The sequence below is a fragment of the Lepisosteus oculatus genome, chromosome 29 (genome assembly GCF_040954835.1).
Source record: "Lepisosteus oculatus isolate fLepOcu1 chromosome 29, fLepOcu1.hap2, whole genome shotgun sequence".
Taxonomy (NCBI): domain Eukaryota; kingdom Metazoa; phylum Chordata; class Actinopteri; order Semionotiformes; family Lepisosteidae; genus Lepisosteus; species Lepisosteus oculatus.
In genome coordinates, this window is record NC_090724.1 from 105,757 (window position 1) to 132,904 (window position 27,148).

Sequence of the window (27,148 nt, forward strand, 5' to 3'; positions counted from 1 at the left end):
AGGCGCGCTGGGTCTTTTTTTCTGTTTCCGGACGCCAAGTCTGCACCCCGCCGCCGAATTTAAAGAGACAGAATTATTTTTTTATTATCCCCTTTTAGCTTTGGGGCGATTCTCTGAGTATTCGTTGTCTTACTCTTCGATGTTTCAGTCGATTTTAAACGTGAGTTGTATATCTGTCAGTGTGTACTAACAATGGCGTTTTAAATAGCTGGGACCCTCCGCCCCCCTCCTTCTCCTCACTCGCAGGCCAAGATATTTTCTGAGGAATTAGGGGACAATGGCGAAAATTCGAGCTCATAACAACATGCCGCAAATCAAACACATCCAGGACAAGGCCTATGTAGTGCAGAAACAAGTCCAGCAACAACACTTTCAGAAACTGAAGGTAAGAAAAACAGAAAATGTCTTCTTGCTGTTTGTTCAGCGATGTGGTCAGCCTGCGAGATGCATGATTCGGGTGAGCAAACGCAGCTGAGCGAGATCTTTCCCAGAAGATAACTAATATAACTAGCAATAGTGAGATGTGTAGTGGATTATTAAAAACTAGTCAAAAATCAAACGGAGCCGTTTTTTTAACTGTATTTTCGTTTCTTCTACAATTCTTTTTACGGTACTTTCTTTGTTAAATGGATCCTACAGAGCTGTGTGTCTTTTCCCCCATATATTCATTCCTACGGGCTGACGAGACAAAAGGTGCTTCTGTTTAAATGAAATGCAATGGAGATCTTATACACAGTGCAGATTTGGTTATAGTAACTGATGCAGATTGCTCACTAGGCTTTGCTGTCGACCTGGAGAGGGTTTGTGAGCACACTTCAAAACGGTCACGTTTCTTCGCCACTGTGCATCACTTTATGTACATTGGTTGTAATTGTTTTTTTTTAATCAATTGCACTGAAGTTTAAAACTTTGGAAGGAAAATTATGTAAAGGAAATGCTCGGGTTGAAAAATTTGCCAAGCTTTTCTGTAACTGTGTTTTTGTCACATTTTGTTCTACTGTATTGTCTCGATAACTCTGGGATACAAACCATTAGGGTAATAACACTCACTTCTGCTAAGAGGTATCTTCTTCAAGTCTTTTTCAGGTTTATACTGCGATTTTCTTTTCTGATCTTTGTTGTAATGGAGAAAATATAATCCCACAGTAATAGCCAGTATAGCATGCTCTCTCTTTTTTAATTCTTAAATAAAAAGAAAAAGGTTACTAATACGCTCTAGAGACAATTACCGCATTGACGTGTATTTTAAAGGAAGGATGTTCAGGGATATCTAGGCATTAAAAAACAATTTAGAATTGAGAATGACCTGTGTTGAAGCAATGCTGTTATTTCAAATCAGATCCCGATGGTTTTCATTTGCTCTTGCATTTATCGTCAGACGTTCAGAGAACTGACTGGTCTGGATTATAGGATCTCTTGCACTGACAAAAAAGGGCCAACGTGGGCTAGGGTTTTAGCCCAGATGGAAAAAAAAAAAACTTTTCACTTTGTATTTTACAATTGCATATTATTCGCCTTATGTTATTTTCCAGTTTGCCCATAAAAGGTATATCTTTGATCAGATAAAAAGGTGATGTGTTAAATGCCATCAACTTGAGCAGTTTCACGTGAATTCCATCAATATAGGTCATTCTCAATTCTAATGGTCTAGTGGCTATCCTATCGCATAGTATTGGAGACTGGTAAAAAAAAAAAAAGAGTGTTTTTTGACCCAGTGCTGTGCCAGGCTTGAAGGATCAATAAGCAGAATTGCTAGTCATGATGAGAAGAGCAACTGTGCAGCCAGTGAGCCTACAGCTTCTGCAACAATGGGACATGGCCACCAAATCTGTTATTTTCACAAACATTTTCCTGCACTTCCAACATTTTTTAATTGAGTTATGAAGTGATTCGCTCCATCATTATGTTTTATTGCAAGGACTGATGACATTGGTGTACTGTGTGCAGGGGGATATGTTTCTATTCAGATTTTAGTAGGAGCTGATAGGAAGATGAGCACTTAATTTTGTTCTTAAAAACATTTCTGAAGGATTTGACATAAGGTTAAATCATGTTGTAAATGTATAATTAAAATAATCTTTTTATCTTTTTGTAAAATTAGATTAGTGTAAAATAAACTATTTTGACAAATGATTAAATGTGAACTTAAACATTTCTGTATTGCCTGAATGCAGGATGTTTACAATATTTAGTTTTTTGCTGCTTCTGTCAGCATTTTCTATGCTTATTGTTAAAAGGGTAATGGTTAAATTGTTATTACCTTGTGTATAATAATTATTGTGTTAGTTTCCACATTTCTGTATCTCATGACATATTTTAAAACAGTTTTTCTAAATTGTTCATTTAAAAACAAATCTAAATATTTGTTTTGAAAACTACTGTCATCAGCATTAACTGGAAGTGGTGTCAGAAAGTTTAAGTAATTTAACCTAATGGGTCTTTTGGGGGGAAAAAAATGAAAGTTGAAATGAGATTTTGCTTTCTAATTTTAGGTTGAAGATGCCTTATCATATCTGGACCAAGTTAAAATTCGGTTTGGTAATGATCCTGGGATATACAACAAATTTCTGGATATAATGAAAGAATTCAAATCACAAAGGTAAGCAAGTAATGTTTTTTGATTCCATCATTGCTATAGCAGTATATGATCTTTAGATCAATTTGATCAAAATTCTCTTTATTGGTCAGGCCCCAGGTAGGAGGCACTGTAGACTTGGCTGCTTAGTTAATTGAATATTTCCGCTGTTTAATTTGGCAAAAAAACCCATCATGCTCAGGAAAAGCAAGTGCCAGTTAGTTCACCTGAGCTTGTGTACTTTGTACATTTTCCCTTATTGTGTGGAAGATAAAAATATTCAAAGCTATTATAAGAAAAATCGTCTGGCAATCTGTGGCATGATGGGTCACCTGTTTGATTCATAGACTGGTTAAAAGAGTTATATTAAAGCATTCACATAACGTTTGACGTGAAGTTCTTGAATGAGCAGTAGACAAAGTGGTTTAAGCACCTTGCTCTGATTATCTACAAAAGCAATCATGTCCTACAAGCAGTGAGCTGCTATGGTGGCATTTTTATCATCCTCCTCAATCCCACCTTGTTCAAGATACCTTCAACTCTTTGTATAAAGAAGTGTCTCTTGTGTCCCTGAGCCCCTTTTAAATTATTTTATGCCCATTGCGCCCTACTGGAACATGGAAGATGGTAAATGTGCAGACTTGATGTGCTCCCATAAAGTATGCTAAACATGTAGTATTATCTTCCTTTTCCTATAAACACGTCATCATCACAAGGCATTTATAAAAAATAAGGATATGATTTATTTATATAATTAAAATAAACATGATTGTGTAATGAAGCCATGTACTAATCAAAGCAAATGTTTGGTTAAAAGAATGGTTTCCTTACTCCAAGGCTTTTGTTTGGCTATATAGTGTGTTTCCATTTTCCAAGCTCTTTTATGAATGACCCTTGCTGTTTCTGAATCGCAAATTAATTTGCAATGAAGACACATTTCTGCTATTGTCGAAAATGTTCCCTTCTATTTGTAGTTTATTTTTACAGCAAGCAATTACAGTATTTTTTTTGTATTATGTGGATGTCTGTGATGGGATACCATCATATAAAGCTCCATTACCATATTATTTCAATATTTTCTTTCCTTTTTCAGCATTGACACACCGGGTGTAATCAACCGTGTTTCCCAGCTTTTCCATGGACATCCTGACCTTGTACTGGGATTCAATGCCTTTCTACCACCAGGCTATCGAATAGAAATACCTAAGAATGGCGTAGTTGCTCTCCAGTCGTCTTTGTCAGGCCAGGTCTGTATAAATCTCAGAATGCTTTAGCTAGTGAATTGGTCCAGTGTGTGATATTTTATGTTTAAGAAGACAAGGTGTCTTTTAGTAAGGTTGAACGTATGACAGCGTGATTACTGAGACAGATTGAGACAAGATTGAAACAGACATTTTCTAAATCAAGCATTATTCCTTTGTTAAGGTGAGTTTTGAACTCAGTTAATGTGTGTAGTAATCTCGTAACACTGGTGGCTGTTGTTTGATTGAGCTAAGTAAACCTTATGAATAAGGTTTTCCATACAGTTAAATTTAAAACTGCATACAAGGTCCTGATGTGGGTGACACCTTAGTTTTAAGGGAGAAAAGAAAGAAAAAGGAGGAAGACGGTAAGAGTCTGATGCACATTCTTCAAAATTGAAGCAATGATTCTATCAATTCCATCTTAGTTCCTCTCCTACTACATCACATTCCGAGAAGAAACGTCATGTTCCTGCCTTGGTACTGGTGACCCCCAGTCGCAGTGATGAGAAATAAAAAGAAGCTAAGAAAGCTAAACAGAGTTCTGTTCTCCACAAAATGTCTATGGCTACTCCAGAGACTTAAGAGGTGTCTGACACCTTGACAGTGTTCGGTGAGATATTGGGCAGCCTGCTTTGGCTCTCTGATATGCACCTTTCCTCGTTTAAATAATTTTAAATTCCCTGTATTGAACCAACTTTTTTATTGAGGTTATAACTGCTTTTTTCCTTTAAGCATGCTGTCTTGTTTTAAGCAGATGAATGATAAGATTACCATCTTATTTCAAATCTACATCATCACAGGGTTGAAAGGGACATTGTCAAGTTTATCAATCCATGTTAGAATAGATTCCTTCTTACTCTGGCCTCTTGAGAGCCCAGTATTTATTTATGGTCCTAATTCATGGAAAAGCAAAGTTCAGATGTGCATAGTTAGACTACTGTGTTAAACTGCTGTGATATGCAAATTCAGGGAACTGAACTCTCCACTTTTATATTACCTTTTTCTTTATTCCTTTTTTCTGCATAATTTGGGAAATGTGTTGATTCTCTACAGAAGCATTTGCTCCAAGTTAGAAATCACAGTTTTTCTGATTTTTCTAGCAGGACTGAAAATTATCCACCAAAAAATTCTAAGCCACCTGATATACTGTATATATGTTTGCAGAGTTAAGTTTTTCCATCTTTATTGGACTTCCTAACAAATTATAAAATAATTACTTGTGCTGTTACAAAACATAGATGAAGATTTTACAGACAAATAACACTCCTGAAATTAACACTATTATGTGAAGTCAATTAATGCTTAATGACAGGGCTTGTTCCATATTTTTTTCTTCTAATTTAGAACAGAAACTGTATTTCAGTTGTTAGAAAAATAACTTTCACCATAATAAGGTAAAACCTATGACCATAGCTAGAATTTTAGTATATTTGTATAAGAGACTATTATGAACAAGCCAAGCACTTAGATTAAAAGAAATTGAGCCTCTAGCTTCTATTGAGTCAAATATAGAACATAATATTGCTATGCTTGCATTAACATCTCCATAGTATGTCTGAAGCCTCTGTGGAACAGGATTAGATCATCAGAACTCTTAAAACTGTTGCACTTATCTCAATTAACTGTAGAACAGGTGGGACATTTATTAATTCCTATAACCCTGGATTGAAGGCAGCATCTTCATCTCTATGAAGGAAGAATCGTCTTGCCTTCATGGCATTCAGCCTGAGCTATTGCTGGCAGTGTGGGATTAGGCTGACCCTGCAGTATTCAATTCAGTAAATTTGTCTTTGGGTATTGATGCTTTTAGAAGGTAAAATTTCAATGTTCAGTGTTCAGGCTGCTTTTAATGCTAAATTGTGATTAAGCTTTTTGCAAAGGTTGTTCCAAACAAATATTTACAAATGTGCCTCCTAATACAGGAAGTCTGTTTGGTCATGATGTAAGGTCAGCTTGCTTCTGATAACTATCATGCAGTGCTTTCTTTACGTTATAGACCAAAGCCTTGGAAAGTGATATTTTTAGGTATAGAAACCGCTTTTGTTTGTTTAGAATGCAACTACTTTTTGATAGTTCTCAAATATTTTGATTCTGATAACTAGTTGATTCATGCAGTACATCATACCTCCACAACATGTATTCAGAGTGGGGTTATATTTCCTTGGTTGACACTGCTAACATCCTAAAGCTAAAGCCTCAATTTTAGGTTAAATAATTTTTTACTGTGTATCATGTTTGACTACGAATGTTTTTAATTTAACTATTTGGAAGTGTTGGTGGCCCAAGAAAAAATGTACAAATGACTTGGTTATGCGATTAGTGTGGGGTATTGGTATTTTTATTTTTTAAAAAGTTTAACAATATACATTGTATGTAATAATTTCTTAAAAAACTTCACAACCAAAATAGGATAAAAGGACATCATTCTGTAGACTTCAAATTTTCTAGAATATCTAAGAGAAGTTTAAAATATCTCTGCTGTTCTATGGTTTTTCCAATCATACTGGAAAGCAATGTAGTAAGAGTATGTCCTGAAGTTATTTTGTAGTACCATGGACAGGAACATGACTGAAAAAATTACAATGTAAACATGGACATTTTACTGAGGATTTCCTACCAAGCTGATATGATTTTGTACTTTATGCATTTGTTTTTCTGAACTGATTTGCTAAATATACCACATCTGATCTTGGACAATGTCCAGCATACTTACCCTCTCTCCTCTGACTAAATCTGTCTATTAAAGAGATGTTACTGTGTCTTGTATGTAGGAGCTTAATCACCAATTTAATTGTCTCCTTCACAACACAGAAGCTGAAATCCACACACAAGCACATAATGGAACACTGTGTTCACAGACTAAGTACAGAAGCTTCTGAAAGCCATTAGAAAATGGGAAGCAAAGTCTGAACCAACATTTAAAAAGTCATAGCACCTTTTTATAATTGTTAATTTTGGATCAATTTCTTTGTTAACTTTAAATTCATAATTTAATTACGTGTTTTTCTTTTATATGTGGTTGCATTTGGCAATAATTTTTTTACTTCTAATAGGTCTCTCCAGGCCATGCAAAGAGCCCGGTCACAGTTGCATCTGTTGCTGTGGTCACCTCCTCTCTGGTCAGCACTGGTAGCAGTCAAACTGAAAGTAATAATTCTCTGGACAGCTCTATTGACCATCCAGTGAAGATGAGTTTGCCTTTGGTGTGCAAAGACAACCAGGCTCAGTCCACATGTCCAGCCTCAGACCCCAGCCCTGTTGAGTTTGACAGTGCCATCAGTTATGTCAACAAGATCAAGAACAGATTTCTGGACCATCCTGAGATTTACAGATCATTTTTAGAAATATTGCACACGTATCAGGTAAGCTTTTGTCAATGGTGCTTTCTGTGAGTTAATAATAATCTTTTAGCTGTCTAGTACTGTCTAAAACATGATTGCTTTAAAATCCATTTGCTCACACTCTTTATACTTGTGATCTCCCACCAGTCACTCCCACAGTAATGTGCATTTAACATATTCAAGCTCAACCTGCTTTTGACCTTCCCCAGTACTGAAATAGGTGAGAAGATGTGAAACTAGTAAATTTAATTGAGTCAAAAGAATGGCATTTGGCCCAGCTCTGATTGGGAAGTCTTGACTTATAGGAATTTTCAGTCTTAAAACGTGAAGTCTTTGAGGTGCATTCAATCCTTTATCTAACATTTACACTATATGGGCACAAAAAAATAGAATGCATTCTTGGCAGTGCTGAATTACAGATGATCTCTGCCTTGTGCCCATTGTTTGCACTTCTGAACTCCAGTATCAAACTACAGTTTGACAATTATGACTGAAAGTACATGCTTTGAACCGATTTCAAAGTACTGAGAAACAACTGAAAGTATGCACTTTTGTTTTCCTAATTTTGGCCTTGCTCCAACATTCCCAAAAGTTGCCTGTCTGAAGTGGTTGTCATTAAAATATATTCTCTTCTCCAGGTCTTTTGAAGGTTGGAACACAGTTTAATGTGATTATCATTAAATTTTTTTGTGATGGTTTTTTTTATTCAGAAGGAGCAGTTGGATGTCAAAGAGTCTAGGGGAAGACCTGGAAGTGGGATGACTGAAGATGAAGTTTTTTCTAAAGTTGCTAGCCTCTTTAAAGGGCAAGAGGACTTGCTTTCTGAATTCGGACAATTCCTTCCCGATGCAAAACGATCGCTGGTAAATACGTCTTTCTTATTTTAACCAGTTTCTGCCAACCATTGGAAAGGGACTAAAGAGTAAATATGTTCAAGTCCAATCCTGTGAGACAACTTCCTGTTCCATCTTGTACTGTAGTGCTATTAAATCCTATCCTCTGATGTAATAAAAATCATTTATTTGGAGATTAGATCAGAAGACCTTTATTATGCAAGATTTGGGAAATTCATTTGGCAATATTACTTTAAAACCTTCACCAATAAAAAGAAAAGATATTCATATAAGTACAGAAAAAAACAGTCTGAAATCCTACAAGATACAGTTCAGCATTACAATGAGTCGGTACATTTGAACTGTTGTGGAATTGTAGATGTAACCGAAATGCACATCTGGCAGTGTTATTGTACAGTATTATGGCTGCAGGAATTAAAGAGCTTCTAAGTCTGTTGGTGTTTATCTTGCGTTGCAAAAGATGGTTGCTCCCCCTTCTGCTATATCTTACCAACCCTCTCTAATTTGCAAATTACCACATACACTAATAAAGCAAAAGAGAATAGTCTGGATAGGATCACACCGTTGTAAAACAGAGTAATCAATGTGTAGTCATTCATTTTCTTATAAAAATAACCACTGCTGTATTTTTTAAACTTACCTGAAGTGCAGTGTCATCAGCATATTTAATATAAGGATGTGACCTCGCTGATGCTCAACAGTCATTGGTAAAGAGTATGTAGAGCACTTGTGAAAGAACAGTCTTGGGGGGCATCTGTATTGGTATGCTGCTGTATTATTCACTTAAAAGAAAACAAAATATATTGTGTTTAATTGGGTTTAAATAGTCTCCTCTAATATTATTCCATGTGTCAATAATATATTCTATTTAAATTAAGGAAGGTAATCTGGTCATTTCAATTGCACCTGAAGTGCATTAATAATTATTGAGCCCAGATGAGAACCAGGCAGCCTGACTTTTTTTTAAGAGAAGGCAGGAACCTAGAAAGGAGGGGGAAGAGTCAGAAATAGAGCAAGGAGACAAGACAGGAGCCCAGGAGACCGGCCAATTCTTTCTGTTCAGATTTCTTTAACAAAGTTCCTGTGCTGGTAGAAAAGCATGCCTACACTGAGGAAATATTCAACTCCACTGACTTTGAATTTGAAGATATATTACACAGGATATCTATTGTACATCGACCCAGTGTCAATTCAATACAATGCGATGCCGAGCTATGGAACCCTTCTCCTTTCCGAACATCCACATAGCACAGAGTCAGTCAAAAGCTTGTCACTTTTTTACTTTCCCTTGACGCCTTCTCTTTTTTTAATTGTAACAAAAGAATGAGAGCACTGTGCTGGTCTTATTTTTGTTTCAGTTTACTGGGAGTTCATTGACAGGAAAAGATCACCTAAAAAAAATGGAAGATTTTTCAAAACAAAGTAAAAAACGATCAAGACCTATGCTGCTGCCCCACATGACGCCTCTGCTGAAGGTAATTAATGTGAATTAATTTAGTATCAAATCATCTTAACATTGTGAGAAGCTTTTCGGTATAGATTAAATACAGTATAATAAATCATGAGAACACGATAGAATGTGCATATAATACACACTATAGCTTTTGTAAAGAATTTGCATGTTAGTAGAGTTTCAAGTATGTTGTGCACTTTGCTGAAATCTTACTTGATGAAAGCCTTGTTGACCTTTTTTTCCTCTGTTTCCTTTTCATCTTATTTTAAAATGTAAAGCGTGAAAGAGCTTGCCAGTATTATCCACATACAGATGCAGCTATTCAAAAGGAGAGGGGTGCGCTGCGGTACAATGCGGTGGGCATGTCGCAATATACCGTATGCAAATTAGATAATTAATAGTATCTGGAATCACCTTGTAAAACCGGCAGGTGGAGCTAATAAAGCTTAACCCCTCCTGTACAGCATTTGAGCTGTCACCAGAAAACACCCGGTTTCTAATCCCTTTCACTGCTGAGGGACAATCTTTATTCAATTAAGAATTTAAGTTGTCTACTCTTTAGACTTTTAAATTTAAACTGTGTATTATAGCATGTTAATCATTGTACATTAAAAAGTTGGTATATTTTATGAAAACAAGATTGCTCAGTTGGACAAAAGTACACAACCTACCACTTTTATCTAAATATTTTAAATATTTTATGCATCAAAGTCTTTACCGAAGATATTACTAATAGTATTAATAATGAATGACCTTGGACAAGCTGTAATCTCAAAGTATTTCCCTGGTCCACATTCTTTGTAACCGAACCCCACAAGGCTGCTGTCTGAGTCCAAGGTTGTACTCCCTATTTACTCACGACTGCACAGCAAGACACAGCAATAACCGCATCATCAAGTTTGCCGATGACACCACTATAATAGGACTGATTAGTGATGATGACGAGTCCACTTACAGGGATGAAGTTGTACAGCTGCTTAGGTGGTGTCATAGCAATAACCTGGACTTGAACATAAAGAAAACGAAAGAGCTAATAGTGGACTTTCGGAGACACAGGCCACACACTCACAGCCCACTCAGTATTGATGGAACGGAAGTGGAAACAGTCACCAGCTTTAGGTTTTTGGGAATTCACATCTCTAAAGATCTAACCTGGACTGTGAACACTGACTCTATCATGAAGAAGGCTCAGCAGCGCCTTTATTTCTTGAGGTGCCTCAAGCGATGGGGGATGCCAATACATGTGTTGGTGAACTTCTACCGCTGCACTATCGAGAGCGTCCTCACCAACGGGATCACCGTGTGGTATGGCAACACCTCTTCGCGAGAAAGAAAGGCACTGCAGAGAATGGTCAATATGGCCCAGAAGATCATTGGCTGCGGTCTCACCGAGATTAAACAGCTCTATGAGGACCGCTGCCATGGTAGAATTCTGGCCATCACAGAGGACAGTCACCACCCAGGGCATGAGCTCTTCACCCCACTGCCCTCAGGCAAGAGATATAAGAGCATACGGACACTTACCACTAGATTCTTCAATAGCTTCTATTCACAAGCAGTGAGACTGGCGAACACATTTAGCCATCCCCCTCGGACCACACCCACACCATCACCATCTACCTCATTGTAATTTATTTATTGTACGTCTCCAGTCATTGTTTACACGTCTGTATTGTTTACATTCAAACTGCCTGCATGTTTACTTGCACATTGTCTATTGTTTGTTTGTACATTGTCTTGATGCACTGTTTGCACTTTGTTTTGTTTTTATACACTTGTTTTACAATCGAGAGACTTTCTGTAAGTAAGAATTCCATTGTACCAGTACCGGTTACATATGGCAATAAAGTTCAAGTTCAAGTTCAAGTTCTTTATAAACGAAAATGCTTTATTTTTTCATTGACAAAAAGTAACACCACAGCATTTCATTGATCCGATCACACATTCATTTCCAATCATACAAAGTATGCCTTTCACATGCTCATAAAACATATTAATTTAGGAACATAAACATATTACTGTATGTAAACTGTACTGTATTTGGCTGGTCTTGGTAGTTTAAAGGAAAAATACACACCAGTATTCCATTTCTCCCTAAACATTTTAAGCATCAAAGTCTTACACATGGTTATTTCGGTAAAGTTTTTACTTGCTCCTTCTGACCATATACTTTGTAAAAAGTTATCATTTTAACCTTTTCTGCGAATACGCTCGTTATCGGAGTAAACAAAAGCATACTTTTAGAATTTGATTAATAGGGAATATAATATGGAATCGCGTATCTAAAGAAATTAAGACATTAAACTAACAATACCAGCTATATACAGTTTGCATAATATGTTTATTTTTCTAAATTAATATCATTTATGACCTTCAGATACGTTATGCTCCTCTTCTTTTTATGCTCAGATACTAAAAATGTCCTTTAGTTGTAAAATTCCATATAAATATTCAATACTATGCAGATTAAAATGTGCACAGTAAACATATTAAATGATTAAATCTTTTCTCTACCAACCATGTGTGCCCCTGTCCATCATTTTGGCCAGCCAATCACATACCACGGTATGGTGTGGTGGGTTATGCGTATTTGCGTGCGGTACGGGTTTGTACCACAAACTTTGAATGGCTGCATCTGTACCTATATGCAGTTTTTATTTTTATAGGCTTCATTGCAACATGCTTACTGGTGACAAAATTGCCAATAGAAGTGGCTATAATTTTGTATAAAAAAGTTTAAGTGCAACATTTTAGTTATTTAGCATTTGTCTCGTACATTAAATAAAAAGAAAAGCTGAAATATAATCATGACAGATCTATCTTCATTTTATTTACATTGATAACTTTTAAGTTTCCCAATTAGTTTCTTCGTTACACATTCTTTCATTAATTAAAAGTAAATAGAACTTTATTATTTTTCTTTTCAGAAAAAAATGAAGTTTTCATGTACAAAAGATCAGTCTTTTGCTGCTGTTGGGAAGCATGGTGTCCTTCGTGAATTTGCTTTCTTTGATAAGGTACCAAGTCTCAGATTCTAAATAGCTGTTCTGGAAATGGGAGTAGTTTTGAACAGACTGTGGTGGAACATGGCCTTGAGTGACTCCCTTATTCTGCTTGAGAAAGTCGTACTGATTGGCAACATAAAACATGAGCAAACAGAATGTAGTTATTTTTGATTTATGGGAAAAAAAGGTTCAAAAACATACAATGGAACTAGCGCATGAAGATGTGTTGGGAGGATACTGTCTAATATTGGCTACATGTTATTATTTACTATTATATATTTTAATTTTATGAGCTCACCAAACCAAATACCCTCCAACTAGTTGTTACAGCAATAAAGTACTGAATTTGAATTTGAGAATTGAATGAAGGACTATAAGTTCAACCATATATTCCAAACCATATTACTGTTTGTTGGTGTTTGTAGCTCTTAGACTGTAGGTTTTGAGTCGGGAGGATGACTGAAGGTGTAGCTTGATGTGATTGTTGTTTTTCTCATGTAATTCACTTTTAGTAAGCTGAAAGGGAAATTCCAGTTATGAAGAAAAGAGAATAAATACTGACTTTTTTTTCTTTAAACCAGGTGAGACGCTTATTTAAAAGCCAAGAAGTGTATGAGAACTTTTTGCGATGTATTGCCCTTTTCAATCAGGAAGTTGTGTCTGGATCTGAGCTGCTGCAGCTTGTAACACCGTTCCTGGGGTGAGTCAGTCACAATAACAGGAATATACATTTGCAGGCAGATTTTTGCAGAAAAAATAATTCCCACCATGTTTCTTAAAATAGTTCATTAGAACTCGGGTAATACCAGAAAAAACAATACTTAACTCTTTCAGGGGCATCTAAAAAAATCTTCAAAACCACATTCATGTAACTTTTTATGCATTGATTGAACTCTCATATCTGCAACATAGTTGTACACATCTGCATATGTACAACTCCAGTGGCCTACGTTTGATCTTAGGTGTCTTTTAGACTGTTGTCGGTCGCTAGAATTTTAAGTACTTTAGGTTTCTTTGTAATATAATTTTCTAAATGTTGTTTCTGATCACAATTCCTGCTATAATATTGAAGCCAAAATCACCTCTAAACAAGAAAACTAATCTATGATCAAAGCTCTTTACCTTATTTTCTCTTTTCTTTACTTCTTATATTCTAGGAAATTCCCTGAGCTTTATGCTCAATTTAAGTCCTTTCTGGGAGATAAGGAACTTTCACATACATCTTCAGTGCTCTCTGACAGATTTGTTGAGGGAGGAGGAAGAGAGATTGACTATGCTTCTTGTAAACGGCTAGGATCCAGTTATAGAGCTTTGCCAAAAACCTACCAGCAGCCAAAATGCAGTGGGAGAACAGCAATTTGCAAGGAGGTATGTCCTTTTTGTGGTGATAAGGCTGAAAGTTTTACTATTTCTAACCATGGTTTGGCAAGAAGTGTGATGCAGTCTGAGGCTTCAGCAGATGGCAAGTCTCTGTAACAATTTCTAAACGTATGAAAAATTTGAAGTCCTTCTTAAAGCATGAAAAAAAATTGCAGCCTAGTGTGCTAGTGTGAAAAATAAAACATCAGACATGTCTGTACATTTAAGAATAAGGAGCTCACCTTTGGTGTTGCTTTAATAAATGTTTTCATGACACAGATGAGACAAATTAATTGGCTTCTGCCCCATATAAAAATGTATTCCAGTACACTGCTTAATGGTTGATATGTTTAATGACCTTCATGAGGTTTCTTTCTTTAACAGCAAATCTACTTTTATCAGCATGTTTAATCAACATGCACCAGCATTTTTTTAAAGTGATTGTTAAATATACTACATAGAAATCTACAAATCTACAATGTACTTTTCTGGCAAAGTATTCAATAAGGGGATGCAAAGAAATAAACTTGTATCTTGCATTTGTATCCCAAAAAGGTATCTGTTGCTCATTCTGTTGTAATTTGCCTAATGTGATGTCATACCAAAATTGTTAAAATATCCCTATCAACCTGTGTGTTTATGGGATAAAATAGTATTTTATTAAATTGTATTGCTGGTGATTAGAAGCTCTTTCATCTTAAAGTACTTTACAAAAAAAAACATTTAAAAGTTATGTAAGTATTATTTGCTCGGCTAAAGAATTGAATTTTGTCCAGGTATTAAATGACACCTGGGTTTCATTCCCTTCGTGGTCAGAGGACTCCACCTTTGTCAGCTCAAAGAAGACCCCCTACGAGGAACAACTTCATCGATGTGAAGATGAGAGGTTTGAAGTAAGAGACAGAGGACCGTTCCATTAAGGGGCAAATGACGTTATTTGCGTTTTTGTGAACCATTAGTAAGAGTAGCTTTTTAAAAATAAAAAATGAACAAATGTAACAGCAGTAAAAACTCTTCTTGGCTTCTTCACAAAGAAATATCAGTTTTCTAAACTTACCTACCCAGTAGGTGATGGTTAATTTCCATTTGAGTGAGGATCACATAAATGCTTGTTTCGAAGACCGTTAGTGTCCTGGTGATCTTAAATTCTGTTCTGGGTTAAAGGGTCTAGTTTGTTCAGATTATTGCAACAATCCTGTTTTTCTTTCTTATATTGAAAATTACTTTATAGTATTTGCTATGGTCTAAATTAATGCATTAAAGTACTAATTTTGTGTGTTCTAATGATGTATGCTCAGAAAGAAGAGAAGTATCAAACTGAATCATTCTTATTTAGTTTATGAATAAAGACAATATTCATCATTACTTAATTTGCTGATGAGACACAGTAATGGGTTAAATAAAATCGTTTAGTAATTACTAGTTGAGAAGCTTCCGAGAACAGCCTTATTGCATGACATATGAGTTATTTATTGGTTAAAATTTTTCAAAACCTAAAACAGGGCTGACTCAAGCAATTATTTCAAATGTAGTTTATTCAGCACAATGTAACAATGTAGCAAAATTTTACAAACAACTGTGTAACAAATGTTTTCTTTTGAACCATTATTTAGCTTGATGTTGTACTAGAGACCAATCTGGCAACTATCCGGGTTTTGGAAAGCGTTCAGAAAAAGCTGTCTAGATTGTCCCCAGAGGACCAAGAGAAGTTTCGCCTGGACGACTGTTTAGGAGGTACATCAGAAGTCATTCAGCGCAGAGCAATCTACAGGATTTATGGAGACAAAGCCCCCGAGATAATTGAAGGGCTGAAGAAAAATCCAGCTACAGCAGTGCCAGTCGTATTAAAGAGGTAAGGCCTATTAGCCTTTTTTTCTACAAAGCATAGTTTTTGTTTGAAGCTACCAGCATTTTATCATTTTGGTGATATGGTTTGAATTTTTGTAGTTGTGATCTTTAAAGCATTTGGTTCATGCATGTATACTTTAATAGAGAATGTTTTATTTTTCATTGTGCTCTTTGACAGTCTGTTACATTCCTTTTATTGGATATTGTTTATGTAAAACATACCAGTTTAGAAAAGAGGGCTTTACCTATGTTGTAGATGCTATTGAGTCTTTGGCTTATTTATTGTTCTTCCTTTTAAATATTTTATATTTGTTCTTAACATCATGTTGATATTTTCTTCTCAAGACTGAAAGCAAAAGAGGAGGAATGGCGAGAAGCCCAGCAGGGGTTTAACAAGATCTGGAGGGAGCAGTATGAGAAAGCTTATTTGAAGTCTCTGGATCACCAAGGAGTCAACTTTAAGCAAAATGACATCAAAGCACTGCGATCCAAAAGTTTATTGAATGAGATTGAAAGTGTGTATGATGAGGTATGTTTTCTGTTTGATTTTATAAACCAGTCACTTAATACCTTGGACCAGTGTTAAATGGTAAATAAATGTTTTTTTTTCCCCCAATAAGTGTAACTCAATTTATTGTCTCTAAAGAGTTAAGCTTCCAGTTGTAACATAGATTTTTGAACCTATCCTATGAGAATTGTTAGTAATTTATGCCATTCTTAATCTTTGTGAGGTTTTGTTGTTTCCGTATAGCTCCTTTTCCCTCTCCAACCACATGCAGTCTTAAGGAATTATTATTTCAGACGTATGGTCAGAAGAGAACATTAAGTTCTAGAAATGTTCAGAAAATATAACTCTGACCCATGGCCAGACATTAATCAAGTCAGCCATAACAAGCGGTTGAGACTCCTATTTGGGAGCAATAATTCAATAAGCAAGTTGAAAAAAACCTTTTCATTCTGTTGGCTGAATTTCTTCTATATCGGACACCTTTGGTAGTATTATTTTAAAATCTATGATGGGGTGCAAAAAACCCTAGCAAATCCTAACAAGTGGCTAAGTTTAAGAACCACTGTTCTACATGTATGTTTTCTTAGCGTCAGGAGCAGAGCACAGAAGATGGCTCTCTACGGAGTAGTGAACCCCACATGATATTTGTCTACGAAGACAAACAGATCCTGGAAGATGCAGCCTCGCTCATCATCTACCATGTGAAGAGGCAGCCCACGATCCAGAAAGAGGACAAAGACCACATCAAAAGGATTATCCATCACTTCGTGCCTGACCTCTTTTTCTCCAAGCGTGGTGAACTGAGTGAGACGGAGGAATGGACAGACGAGGAGCCAGAGCCCGAGGAAGCGGGTCTGGGGTCACAGGTCAACGGCGAGACCAGAAGGCGGCGGTGCACCTCGCCACACAGCAGCATCGTCGGGGAGAAGCTGGACTTACGAGACTCTGAAGCGGAGCACCAGAAGGATCTGGATGATGTTTACAATTTGATCTTTGTGAACAACAACTGGTACTTCTTCCTCCGTCTCCACCAGATCCTCTGTTCCCGACTCCTGAGAGTTTACCGACAAGCTGAGAAACAGCTCTTGGAGCACCGAGCTGAGCAGGAGAGGGAGAAGCTGCTTTGTGATGGAAGGAAAGAGAAGATGAATGACCTTGCCATGGAACTGCGCCTCAAACAACCAAGTAAGATTTGCTGTTCTTTTTTTAAATACATTACAGTGAAACTTTTTATTGAACATTTAGTGGATGTGTTACATTTTTGTAACCGGCAGATCTTTTTAAACCATGTAGTTATTGGTTTTGCTGTTATAAATCCATAGAATCATAGAATGAAAATGTTTATTATTCTGGTGACACCCTGTGTAATAACACTAGTTAACAAGAATTAATCTAATTAATGGATTTGGTTAATAGCAATCTGTGTGATACATACAACTTTATTATAGACTTGAAGAAGAATGTGTTGAAAGATAACCATGGGGTAGGATAACCAGTTTAGCTGTAGAATTAACTCTACTTGCAGAATTTGAATTGTGTGATAGCAAAATGTTTTCTTCTCGTCTACAAATGAAGAACATGGACGATCTTTCTGTCAGCACCGTAGGCACAGAGAAAGGATTTCATATGATTAGTGATGGCTGCCTATGTGAAGATGAATGGAAGACTGTGTATACAAATTCAGTGCAGTTTGCATAAGTAGTGTTAAAGCTTTGAGAGTGAGCCAAGACTCATTCCTGTAGTGTTTTACTATGCTAATTGTTTCACTTATGGGGGGGATCCTCACAGGTGAAGTAGAACTGGAAGAATATTACCCTGCATTCTTGGATATGGTGAGAAGCCTGTTGGATGGAAACCTGGATTCCACTCAGTATGAGGACACCCTTCGGGAGATGTTTACTATTCACGCCTATATAGGGTTCACCATTGACAAGTTGATACAGAATATAATACGACAGGTAAAACAGCCTTTTTAAGTTAATTTATAAATGACTTTATAAAGTTTGTCTCATAAATTAGTTTAAAACTTTCTTTCCCTTTTAACAGAGAGGGTTAAGTTAGAATCTGTTATTAGATGTAATATGTTAAGGACGGCTCTCTGAAACTTTGTCTCCTGTGAAAGACAGTGCATATATGTGTGAATGAATGAGCAATTCTGCAAAGCTTTATTTTAGGTTTTATAATGTGAAACAAATGGGTGCCTTAATAAATATGTAATACTCGTTAGCTATGCCACCAAAAAGTGTTGAACATTAAACCTAGAAATTTTACAGTACACTATTACCTGTTACCTGTTTTTGTAAGAATAAACTTTTACCACATTTTACCACATCACGCTTGCAATCAATAAGCCAACTCTTGGTGTAGTTTTGCTCAATTCAGTATTCCAACAGCTGATTCTCCAAGCATACAGGGAGACAAATAATTTCCCTTTTTATTGTTTCTGGAGAGAATGTCATAGGTCACAAAAGAATACTTTCATTCTAAGAATTGTAAGAGCAAACACCGCATGTTTGTGACACGGCCTTGTTCTGCTTCTTGGAAAATCACCATGGGCTAATTCTGAATAATTTTACAGAACAGTGCTGTGAAATGTAGTTTTCCTACTTTCCTCTGTAGGTAATGGCCAGATGGTAGAAGATGTCTATGATTACAAATATTTGGAAATAAAAATATTTGGGAAATAAAAATTTAAGATGGGACAAATGTTGAGACCATTTATAAAAAAAAAAAAATTAGACTTTTTTTTCTAATGCTGCCTATCTTCTTTAAGGTGGATGGAACTAATTTAACACTTGTCAATGTAACTTTTGAAAGTGTTTTAACAGTTGGTTTAGTAACTTCAGCTCTTCACATTATACTAGGTTGGGGAAAATTACCCCTGAGCCACAAGTTGTAAGGGTAATAGATTTAGAACATTGGTTATTCCCTCTGTAGTTTCTCTTTTAAGTAATGTAAAAGAATTGTCTTTTAGTATAATTTTATAGTATATGTTCCTGAAGTGAAATAGTGTGCCTTGACCTCTTTGGCAATATTTTTGCTTTATTGTTGTGTTGGACAACTGTACATTTCACTTGCAGATAATAAAGTTTGAATCTGTATTCACAAGGATAATTAATCCTAAGGACAATTTTATTATTAACACAAATCATATTGCTGATTTTAAATGTTCTACCTGTTTCGAAAACTTGCTTCAGAATCATCAGTGGTGTATGGTGACTAATAGTGAAAGTTTTTCCCTAACAAAAAACTAAATAATTCATGTTCTCTGTATTAAGTGTTAAAATCATATGGCTTTAAAGGGTTCTTTAGTATACGTTCATTTTATCACAGTAAGGTTCTACAGTGTGGTTTTCCAGGAAAATTTAACTTTTTTTTCTCTGGACTAATTTAGATTTATTCAGCTGTAGAAAATGACAAATTTCACATCATTGATGATGAAAACATTTACTGTTTAATTTTTATCGGGAACGTGAGTGAAATAAAACAATTTTGGTTCTTCACGTTACATTGCTGCAGCTCCACCACCTGGTGAGCGACGACGTGTGCCTGCAGGTAGCTGAGCTCTACCTGAACGAGCGCAAACGTGGGGCAGCAGGTGGAAACCTGTCCTCGCAGTGCGTGCGTGCTGCCTGGGAAGCAAACTACCAGTGGAAGGCAGAGCGAGTCATGGCTGATGAAAACTGCTTCAAGGTAAGCTTGGCTTACTTTAGGATTCACATGACCTTTCATTTGATACTTTGAAAAGGTTTAGTCTGTGGTTACATCATCAAAGAAGTCGATCATCCTCAGTTGTCTTCGTTTTTAGACTTGTCAGTCATTTCCTGTTTTACATTTACTTTAATGTAAAATTTCACTTAACCACATCATTGTCCAATGCAATCCATTTCTTATATGTAAAGATGTCTCCTGAAACTTTATTTCAGGCTTATTTGTGTGTATGATGCATAATATTTCCACTGATCTAATAACTAATTTAAATGCTATTTTTTCTTTACAATTCTTAACTTTTAAGTAAGTGAAATAGTGAAATGAAATTGTACTGTGTGATAGTGTCTATTGATGCATTCTGCAGTTGAGATGTTCGGTTTGTCACCAGAATACATTCTGTTATTGTGCAGCCAAGCATCTATGAAATATACAGTAAATCTTGGAACACTGTATTTTGTCAATGTGACAACATCACCGAGTGTGCTAATCAAGCATCATCAGAGTGGTATAAAAAGTTAATTGATATAAGAAATAGGTCAAACTTTGATCTCCGTGCTTAAAGTCCACTACATAGTGCCCCATATTCTTGAATATGTTCTTTGCATGTTTACAGACGAAACCTTTTTGTAATGATTGCTCTACAGAAACAGATACACTCACCTGTTCCAGGATATTTTTGAAATTAGGATTTGTGTACAGTATCCAGTAATTTCATTGCTGATCACTAATACCAATATGTACTTAGACAATTGGTCAAGTGATGGTATCTGTTTTCTGTTTATCTGCTTGCAGATGTCCTAAGAGCACTAACAATAATGCTTGTTTTAAGAAGATATTTCCAGTAGGGTGGTACTGTGGCACAGTGGCAGTGCTGGTGCCTGGGTTCAATTCCTGCTGTGCTGTCTGGACTTTGAATGTTCACCCTATATTCACATGGGTTTCCTCTGGGTGCTCCAGTTTCCTCCCACAGTCTAAATACTGGTAGCTGGTAGATTAATTGTCTTCTGTGAAATTGGCCCTAGTGTGAATATATGCGTTTGTGCGTGTCCTATGATAGACTGGAATCCTGCCTAGGCTGGTCCCTGCCTTGTGTCTGGGACAGGCTCCAGGCTTAAAGGAGAACTCCAACGCTAATTTTATAATTCAGGGTTCAAAAGAATAGGCATTGATGACTGCATTTCAAACCACAGTGAAAGTTAAATTCATTTATGTGTAAAACCTCCAGTTTACATTATAAAATATCTAGGTATGTGCAGTGCCATATTCTGCGATTCAGGATGAGGCAACAAATCTTCCGGTTTACATTGTAAACAAGCAGGCTTGTGCATACATCTGTTTTTGTCCAATGGAAATATGGTCTCGACTTTGACAGTTTAGGTGACAAATACTTGTTTGCTCTTGTTAATAATACTTGTTACTTCTTAGCTCTGCTTGCAGATCACGCTGGAACATTTCTGCGGTAAAATGTCTGCTGCACAACCTGTAATTATTCGCTCGTACACTGCATAACATTAGTCATTACAGCAACTAGTGAGCAGGAAGGGCAACTTCACATTGCAGTTCATGCAAACTATCCTCTTTGTGACTAAATAGAGACAATACAATATTTTCACAAGGTTCACGATTTTGTGCTTAATTTGGAATTTGTCAAGTCCTGCGATGCTGTCAATTAATTTATTTTGTTACTTAGATTTAATAATCAGTCTGAGAAATTGGGGAGTGCACTTCCCCTTTAAGTGGTAAGCAGTTAACAAAAGTGATGCGATATGATGTTTGCATTATGATATGAATTAGATGCCAAATCTTCAGTTTCCCTCTTGAAAATGGAAAAGAGGCAACCAATTGTGAATCTTCAGTTCTTAGCGAGAGAGCAATTTTTGAAAGTCCATTCTTAGGAAAATGGGATTGGGGGTTGCTGTGCATTTCACCTGCATATTCACCAGGTTTAGTAGTAAGAAAAAAATATTCTCTTTAGGTTTAATTTTTTTAATAGTTTTCATGTGTACCTGCTTCCCATGTACTTGAAGCTCTGGTAATTACATTGCAATATTAAAATACAACAATTGTACTCTATTGTACGTTAAATGTGCCCTCTTGTAGTATACATGGATTTTGTATTCTAAAAAAATGCATTTGCCTAAAATACAAATAACTGGTTTAATGCACATGGGCTTGCGTGTAATATAATTTTCTGATAAAACTTCTGTATTTCTGTACATTTTGTAAATGTACATACACAAGTGATACTTATTTCCCTTGCTCTAATATGACTTCTGCCATTAAGATGACTTAGTCTTGGTTTTTTAGGTGATGTTTATTCAGAGCAAAGGCCATGTCACCATGACTATTGAGCTCCTGGACACAGAGGAAGCACAGACTGACGACCCACTTGATGTCCAGGTACAACGTCAAGTCACATTACTGCAAGTAGTGAGCTCATGAGTGGCTCATTCCCTTAGGGTGTGGGAGCTGCATAACCTGAAGCCAACGTTTGGCATTAGTTAACTGCAGTCTGGAGAATCAACAGGTGAAGGTTCAGGAGGGAATATGCGAATCTGTGGAATTGTCTACTGGACACTAAAAATGGATTTGGGGGGTTTGATATCGCACATATCATGTAAGATGCCTTATTAATCTTAAAGTTAACATAGTACACATGACTTACAGTACAAAAAGTAAAACAAAGCTGTATATAAAATATTTTATCTTTTTTATATATTGTTAGGAAGACACTTTTAACCTTAATGATTAACAGAGATAAAGGGATGATGCATGCATCTAAATCTGCTAAACACAACAACCCTGACCTTGGAATTACATCTTTTCTGAAGGATAATACACAAGGAGGTTTAGCATCTTAATAATAATAATTAGTAATAATGCCAACAGGCATATCACCCTGCAACTCAGAACTGGCAGCCCACTGAAGCTCAGCAGGATGGGAGACCACCTGGGAAAGCTAAGGTTGTGGCTGAAGGAGAAGTTAGTGGGGCCAGTAGGGGCACTCACTCTGCAGTCTGTGTGGGTACTAATACCCCAGTATGGTCATGGGGATACTATACTGGAAAAGGGCACCATACTTCAGATGAGACATAAAACCGAGGTCCTGATTCTCTGTGGTCATGAAAAATCCTGAGAGCTGGTGTGTAGGGAGCGGACTGGCGCATGCTGGCTGCTGTTGCATCATCCAGGTGGGGCTGCACACTGGTGGTGGAGGGGTGTCCCCATTACCTGTAAAGCACTTTGAGTGGAGTGTCCAGTTTAAAAGCGCTATATAAGTTTCGGGAAATATTCATTACTATTAACTCATTGGCAATAGCACATTTGTACATTTGGAAAGCTCTTCTAAGAGTCAGGCCTATGGAATATAACATTTAGTTCTAAATGTGTATTATTCAGAATATTAATTTATCTGATAAATATTCATACATGTTTTTAAAAAGCATATACTTTAGCAGGAGCATAATTTGATCTGGGATTTTCAGTGTTTGTCCAGCTATATGGAGCAATTTGTTGGAGCAGAGGCAGCACATTGCAGCCAGACAGAGGGCTTCTACTTCAAACCCGTCTTCTTACCTCGGTGAGACACCTATGTGTTAAAGCAGAGCATGAGAATTCCGACATTGCGAAACTGATGATGTTTTACTTGTTTTCTGCAGAAGTATCTTCTGGTTAAACAGTACTTTAATAATTTATTAATAAATAACAAATAGTTTTGATATTGTATATTTTTCAAGTTAGATTAAATTGTAGTTGAATGATCATCTCTTAACAGAAGAGTATCTTCAGTGTTTTAATAGATTGTTTTATGGTAAATTTAAATATTTTTGATTATTTATATATATGTAGAGCATTAAGGATTTAGATTGCTGGTTGTGGTGAATTTCTGTTATATGCTGTCAAACCACTCAACTTGCAGGCAAGTCAGAATTTCTAGGTTCATTATAGATAGATCAAGAATCCATTGTTTTCCTCATTTTCCACTAAATTAAATTGCTTTTTTAACCTATCCCCATGTATTGCATTACTCCACTCCTCATGTCATAGTCATGCAGGTCATTGTTGGGACACGCATCAGGAGGCCAGCATCCATTGACTGCCTTGCTAATCCATTGCTGTGCGGATTATTGTAATTACCTTTTTCAATGAGAGAGTCACTTTTTCCAATGCTACTTCACAATTTTGTTTCTTCTCCCTAAATTTCCAAGGAACCTCCGTAAGTTCCGCAAGTGGCAGATGAAACAGATCACGGCAATGAAGAACAGAAGGGCATGGCATCGAGAGGTGGGGGTAGAGAGTGCCAGCAATGTGGACTGCCGCTTTAAACTCAACACTCACAAAATGGTCTTCGTTATGAATTCTGAGGACTACATGTACCGGAGAGGTGCCCTGGTAAAGGCCAGAAAAGTACGTTTTTTTACATACCTTGAAAATAGTATGACCATACGGATATTCTAAGGCGTGCTATACTTCTCTTTTTTTGTTTTATAGTGGTGTAGTATTAATAGGCTGACTAGTCTTGACTATCAAAAACAAGTATGTGTTTGTGGGTTGTGAGCTGAAATTCAGAGTATTATAGTGGAGCCAGGAGTTCAGAAATCTTGTTTCAACATTTCTTTAGTGTACATTCAAAGTATTCAAACCAGACTTAAATTAGTATTTGTTTTCAGATTCAGTGACTTTTGTTGATGGCTCTAACTGCAATAAAAATGGTTTTGTCAATGTCCGTGAAATGTTTTCTGTAAAAAACAATGCTTGGATTACAGTTTGTGTATCATATACTAGCATGATTGGGTGTTTTTTCATTAGCCCTTTTTATTAATCAGCTTCTGCTTGTATGCTTTTGATCTCCTTTAATTTATTTTCCTTTTAATGGAAGCTATACATTGAGATTAACCAGCTAGGTCTCTAAAGGTTTAAGATGGTTGATTGTTTGTTCCCCATCCTTGCTCTGTTTCTATCTCAGACTCAGTACACAGTGGCAAGGAACCAGCACCAGCGCTTTGAGAAGTGGCACCAGGGGTGGCTGTCCCAGAACATGGCACCTGCCATGGAGAACACAGTGCAAGGCTGGCTGATGGGGGAGGAGCATGAGGAGATGGTCCCTTGTAAGACCACATGTGAGACAACATATGTCAACGGCCTCCCTGTACACAGATACCAGGTGCACTACAATAAAGCACCTGCATCCCCTTAACTCCTGACAGAATTGGCACAAAGGGCGTTCTCCAAAACTTCCTCCAAACAAGAGCCTATTGTTTTAATACTGTTGATCTCTTGAGGTCAAACGGAGCAAAACATGTCAGTTTAAAGAATGTCTCCCCCACTCTTTTTAAGTCCAATGTAGTTTTTAGCCTTTAAAAGACTATTTTGTTTATATTTGTACATGTTTATACTGGAAAGATGGTAAGATTAAGGGTACAACCCAAGTCTGTTTTGTACAGTATAAAGAATTCAAGCATAATTCTATAAATATATATACAAAAGAACATGACATGAATCTTATCATGCTGCTTTGCTTGCAGCTCACTGTTTACTGCTATCTTCCCTGTTCATTTTAGACTTTTTATTGTTACAAAAAGTAATATTACAACAGACTGGCTTTGTGTATTGTAAATGACAACTTTAATGCGGATTCATTTTTGCACCTCATTGTGTTGCGTCCCAATCATGCTATATCTCAAAGATGGTCTAATCTAAATCTCCTTATTGAAGGATATTGACATTTTAAATATTAACAACATAATCAGTGTTTGAAAATAATCATGCATACATTTCTTTATTCTGTAGAAATTATCTCAAATAAACAACTTAGTTGTAAACTTCTTAAAATACTTCTCCTTCCTTTTTTCTAAGTGTCTTTTGACTCCCTTTTGATACTTATTAGTTCTGTGACATCACAAAGCAGATCACCAGCGGAGTGCCTCCATGTGGGCAGTCTTGGTCACAGTCAGCTAATGACGTACAGTTTGGAAATGTTTATGAAAAGCTGCACTTCTTCGACAAAGTGGGAAAGCACTAAAGACAAACATTAACATGTACAGTTAAGTTTATTTTAAAAAATATATGCCTAAAAATTGATAATATTACAGGTTTTCTTACAGTTTGAAATGTTCTTACTGAAATAATGGAATGGTGAACAATTATATTGTAGATTGTTTAAAATGGATGTTACAAAATATTTGACTATAGAGTTGCCAACTCTGACCAGGTCCATTCTAGGAGATTGCATTGCACCAGTGTGACATTAACCAGAATGACAATTTCCTCAATAAACAAAGGGTAATAGCTATTGTAAATATTAGGCTATCATTAATATGTCAAGCTAGGAAACCAACAGTAAAATCGAATATTTGGGCCATCAGTTACTACCTGTGGCTTACCTTAAAAATCAAAATGATATTTACTTTTACCTTAACACTCAGTGTCCACCTGCTTTTACCTCTATTCCTCTGGTGTCTGGCCTCTTGCTATTTAACAAAAATCTAGACTCTAATTCAGAAACATGTAGAACTCAGCAGAAGCTGAAGTTTAGCCTTGACTAGATTCTTGCTCAGTGTATTTCTCTTTTTGGTCTACAACTTCTCCATTAATCTGAATGCCGGCACCCTCCCCAGATCTACATTTTGCTCATTTGAGACAATCTTATATTGCATTTGAAGTTATAACATGGTATTCTTCATAAACTTCAATGTCAAAAGTAAAGAGCTGTCACTAAGGCTTACAAATCTGTCCATTTCACAATGTCCATAGTGAGCACTGACACCAGTTTAAAAGACACATTTTGTAATGCCATTTCTTCAGGAGCTCAATGCACCATGTCAATGTTTTGCCTGCATCATCTATGAACTCCCTCATGTATGGAAACAAGAAAACAATTTCTAGTATGATGCGAGCTAATTTCCCATAGAATTTTTCATGTACAGTAGTTTCAGTTTTGAAAGGTCACTGTCTATAACACTGCTGTTCAGTGCAATTGGTATCCTCATGTTCAGGTGTTGTCTCTGATCCTGTAGCCAGTTGCACTTACTACCAGCATTCAAAAGGAACCACCCACAGACCAGCATGTGGCAGAGTGGACAATTGGAATCTTATTTTGTATACTGCCTTTAAAAAGGTCTGTTCTTTCTCATCTTCAAAAAAAAGGGAACAAAGAAAATGGGTGTCCACAATGGACATAAAATAAAGAACACATCAATCTTCATTAATCGGAAGAGTATAAAAAAACAATCCCAAGCAGCCTACTTCAC

The 27,148-nt window shown here is 36.4% G+C and overlaps 1 protein-coding gene across 2 annotated transcripts; it reads left to right on the top strand.

Moving 5' to 3' along the window:
* On the top strand, positions 1 to 25,724 carry sin3b (SIN3 transcription regulator family member B). 2 transcript variants are annotated; one of them, XM_006639768.3, is made up of 19 exons: positions 1 to 385; positions 2,493 to 2,599; positions 3,669 to 3,822; positions 6,873 to 7,181; positions 7,871 to 8,023; positions 9,373 to 9,489; positions 12,395 to 12,484; positions 13,054 to 13,172; positions 13,630 to 13,840; positions 14,608 to 14,724; positions 15,445 to 15,683; positions 16,025 to 16,208; positions 16,775 to 17,372; positions 17,976 to 18,145; positions 19,707 to 19,880; positions 22,206 to 22,298; positions 23,384 to 23,478; positions 24,107 to 24,305; positions 24,865 to 25,724. In XM_006639768.3, exons 1-19 carry the CDS (start codon positions 278 to 280, stop codon positions 25,093 to 25,095), a joined length of 3,468 nt encoding a protein of 1,155 aa, XP_006639831.1. In that variant the 5' UTR covers positions 1 to 277; the 3' UTR covers positions 25,096 to 25,724. The 2 variants fall into 2 exon arrangements, with proteins under 2 accessions (XP_006639831.1, XP_069042019.1); XM_069185918.1 differs by lacking the exon at positions 1 to 385 and adding an exon at positions 424 to 457.
* The last annotated feature ends 1,424 nt before the right edge of the window (positions 25,725 to 27,148 follow it).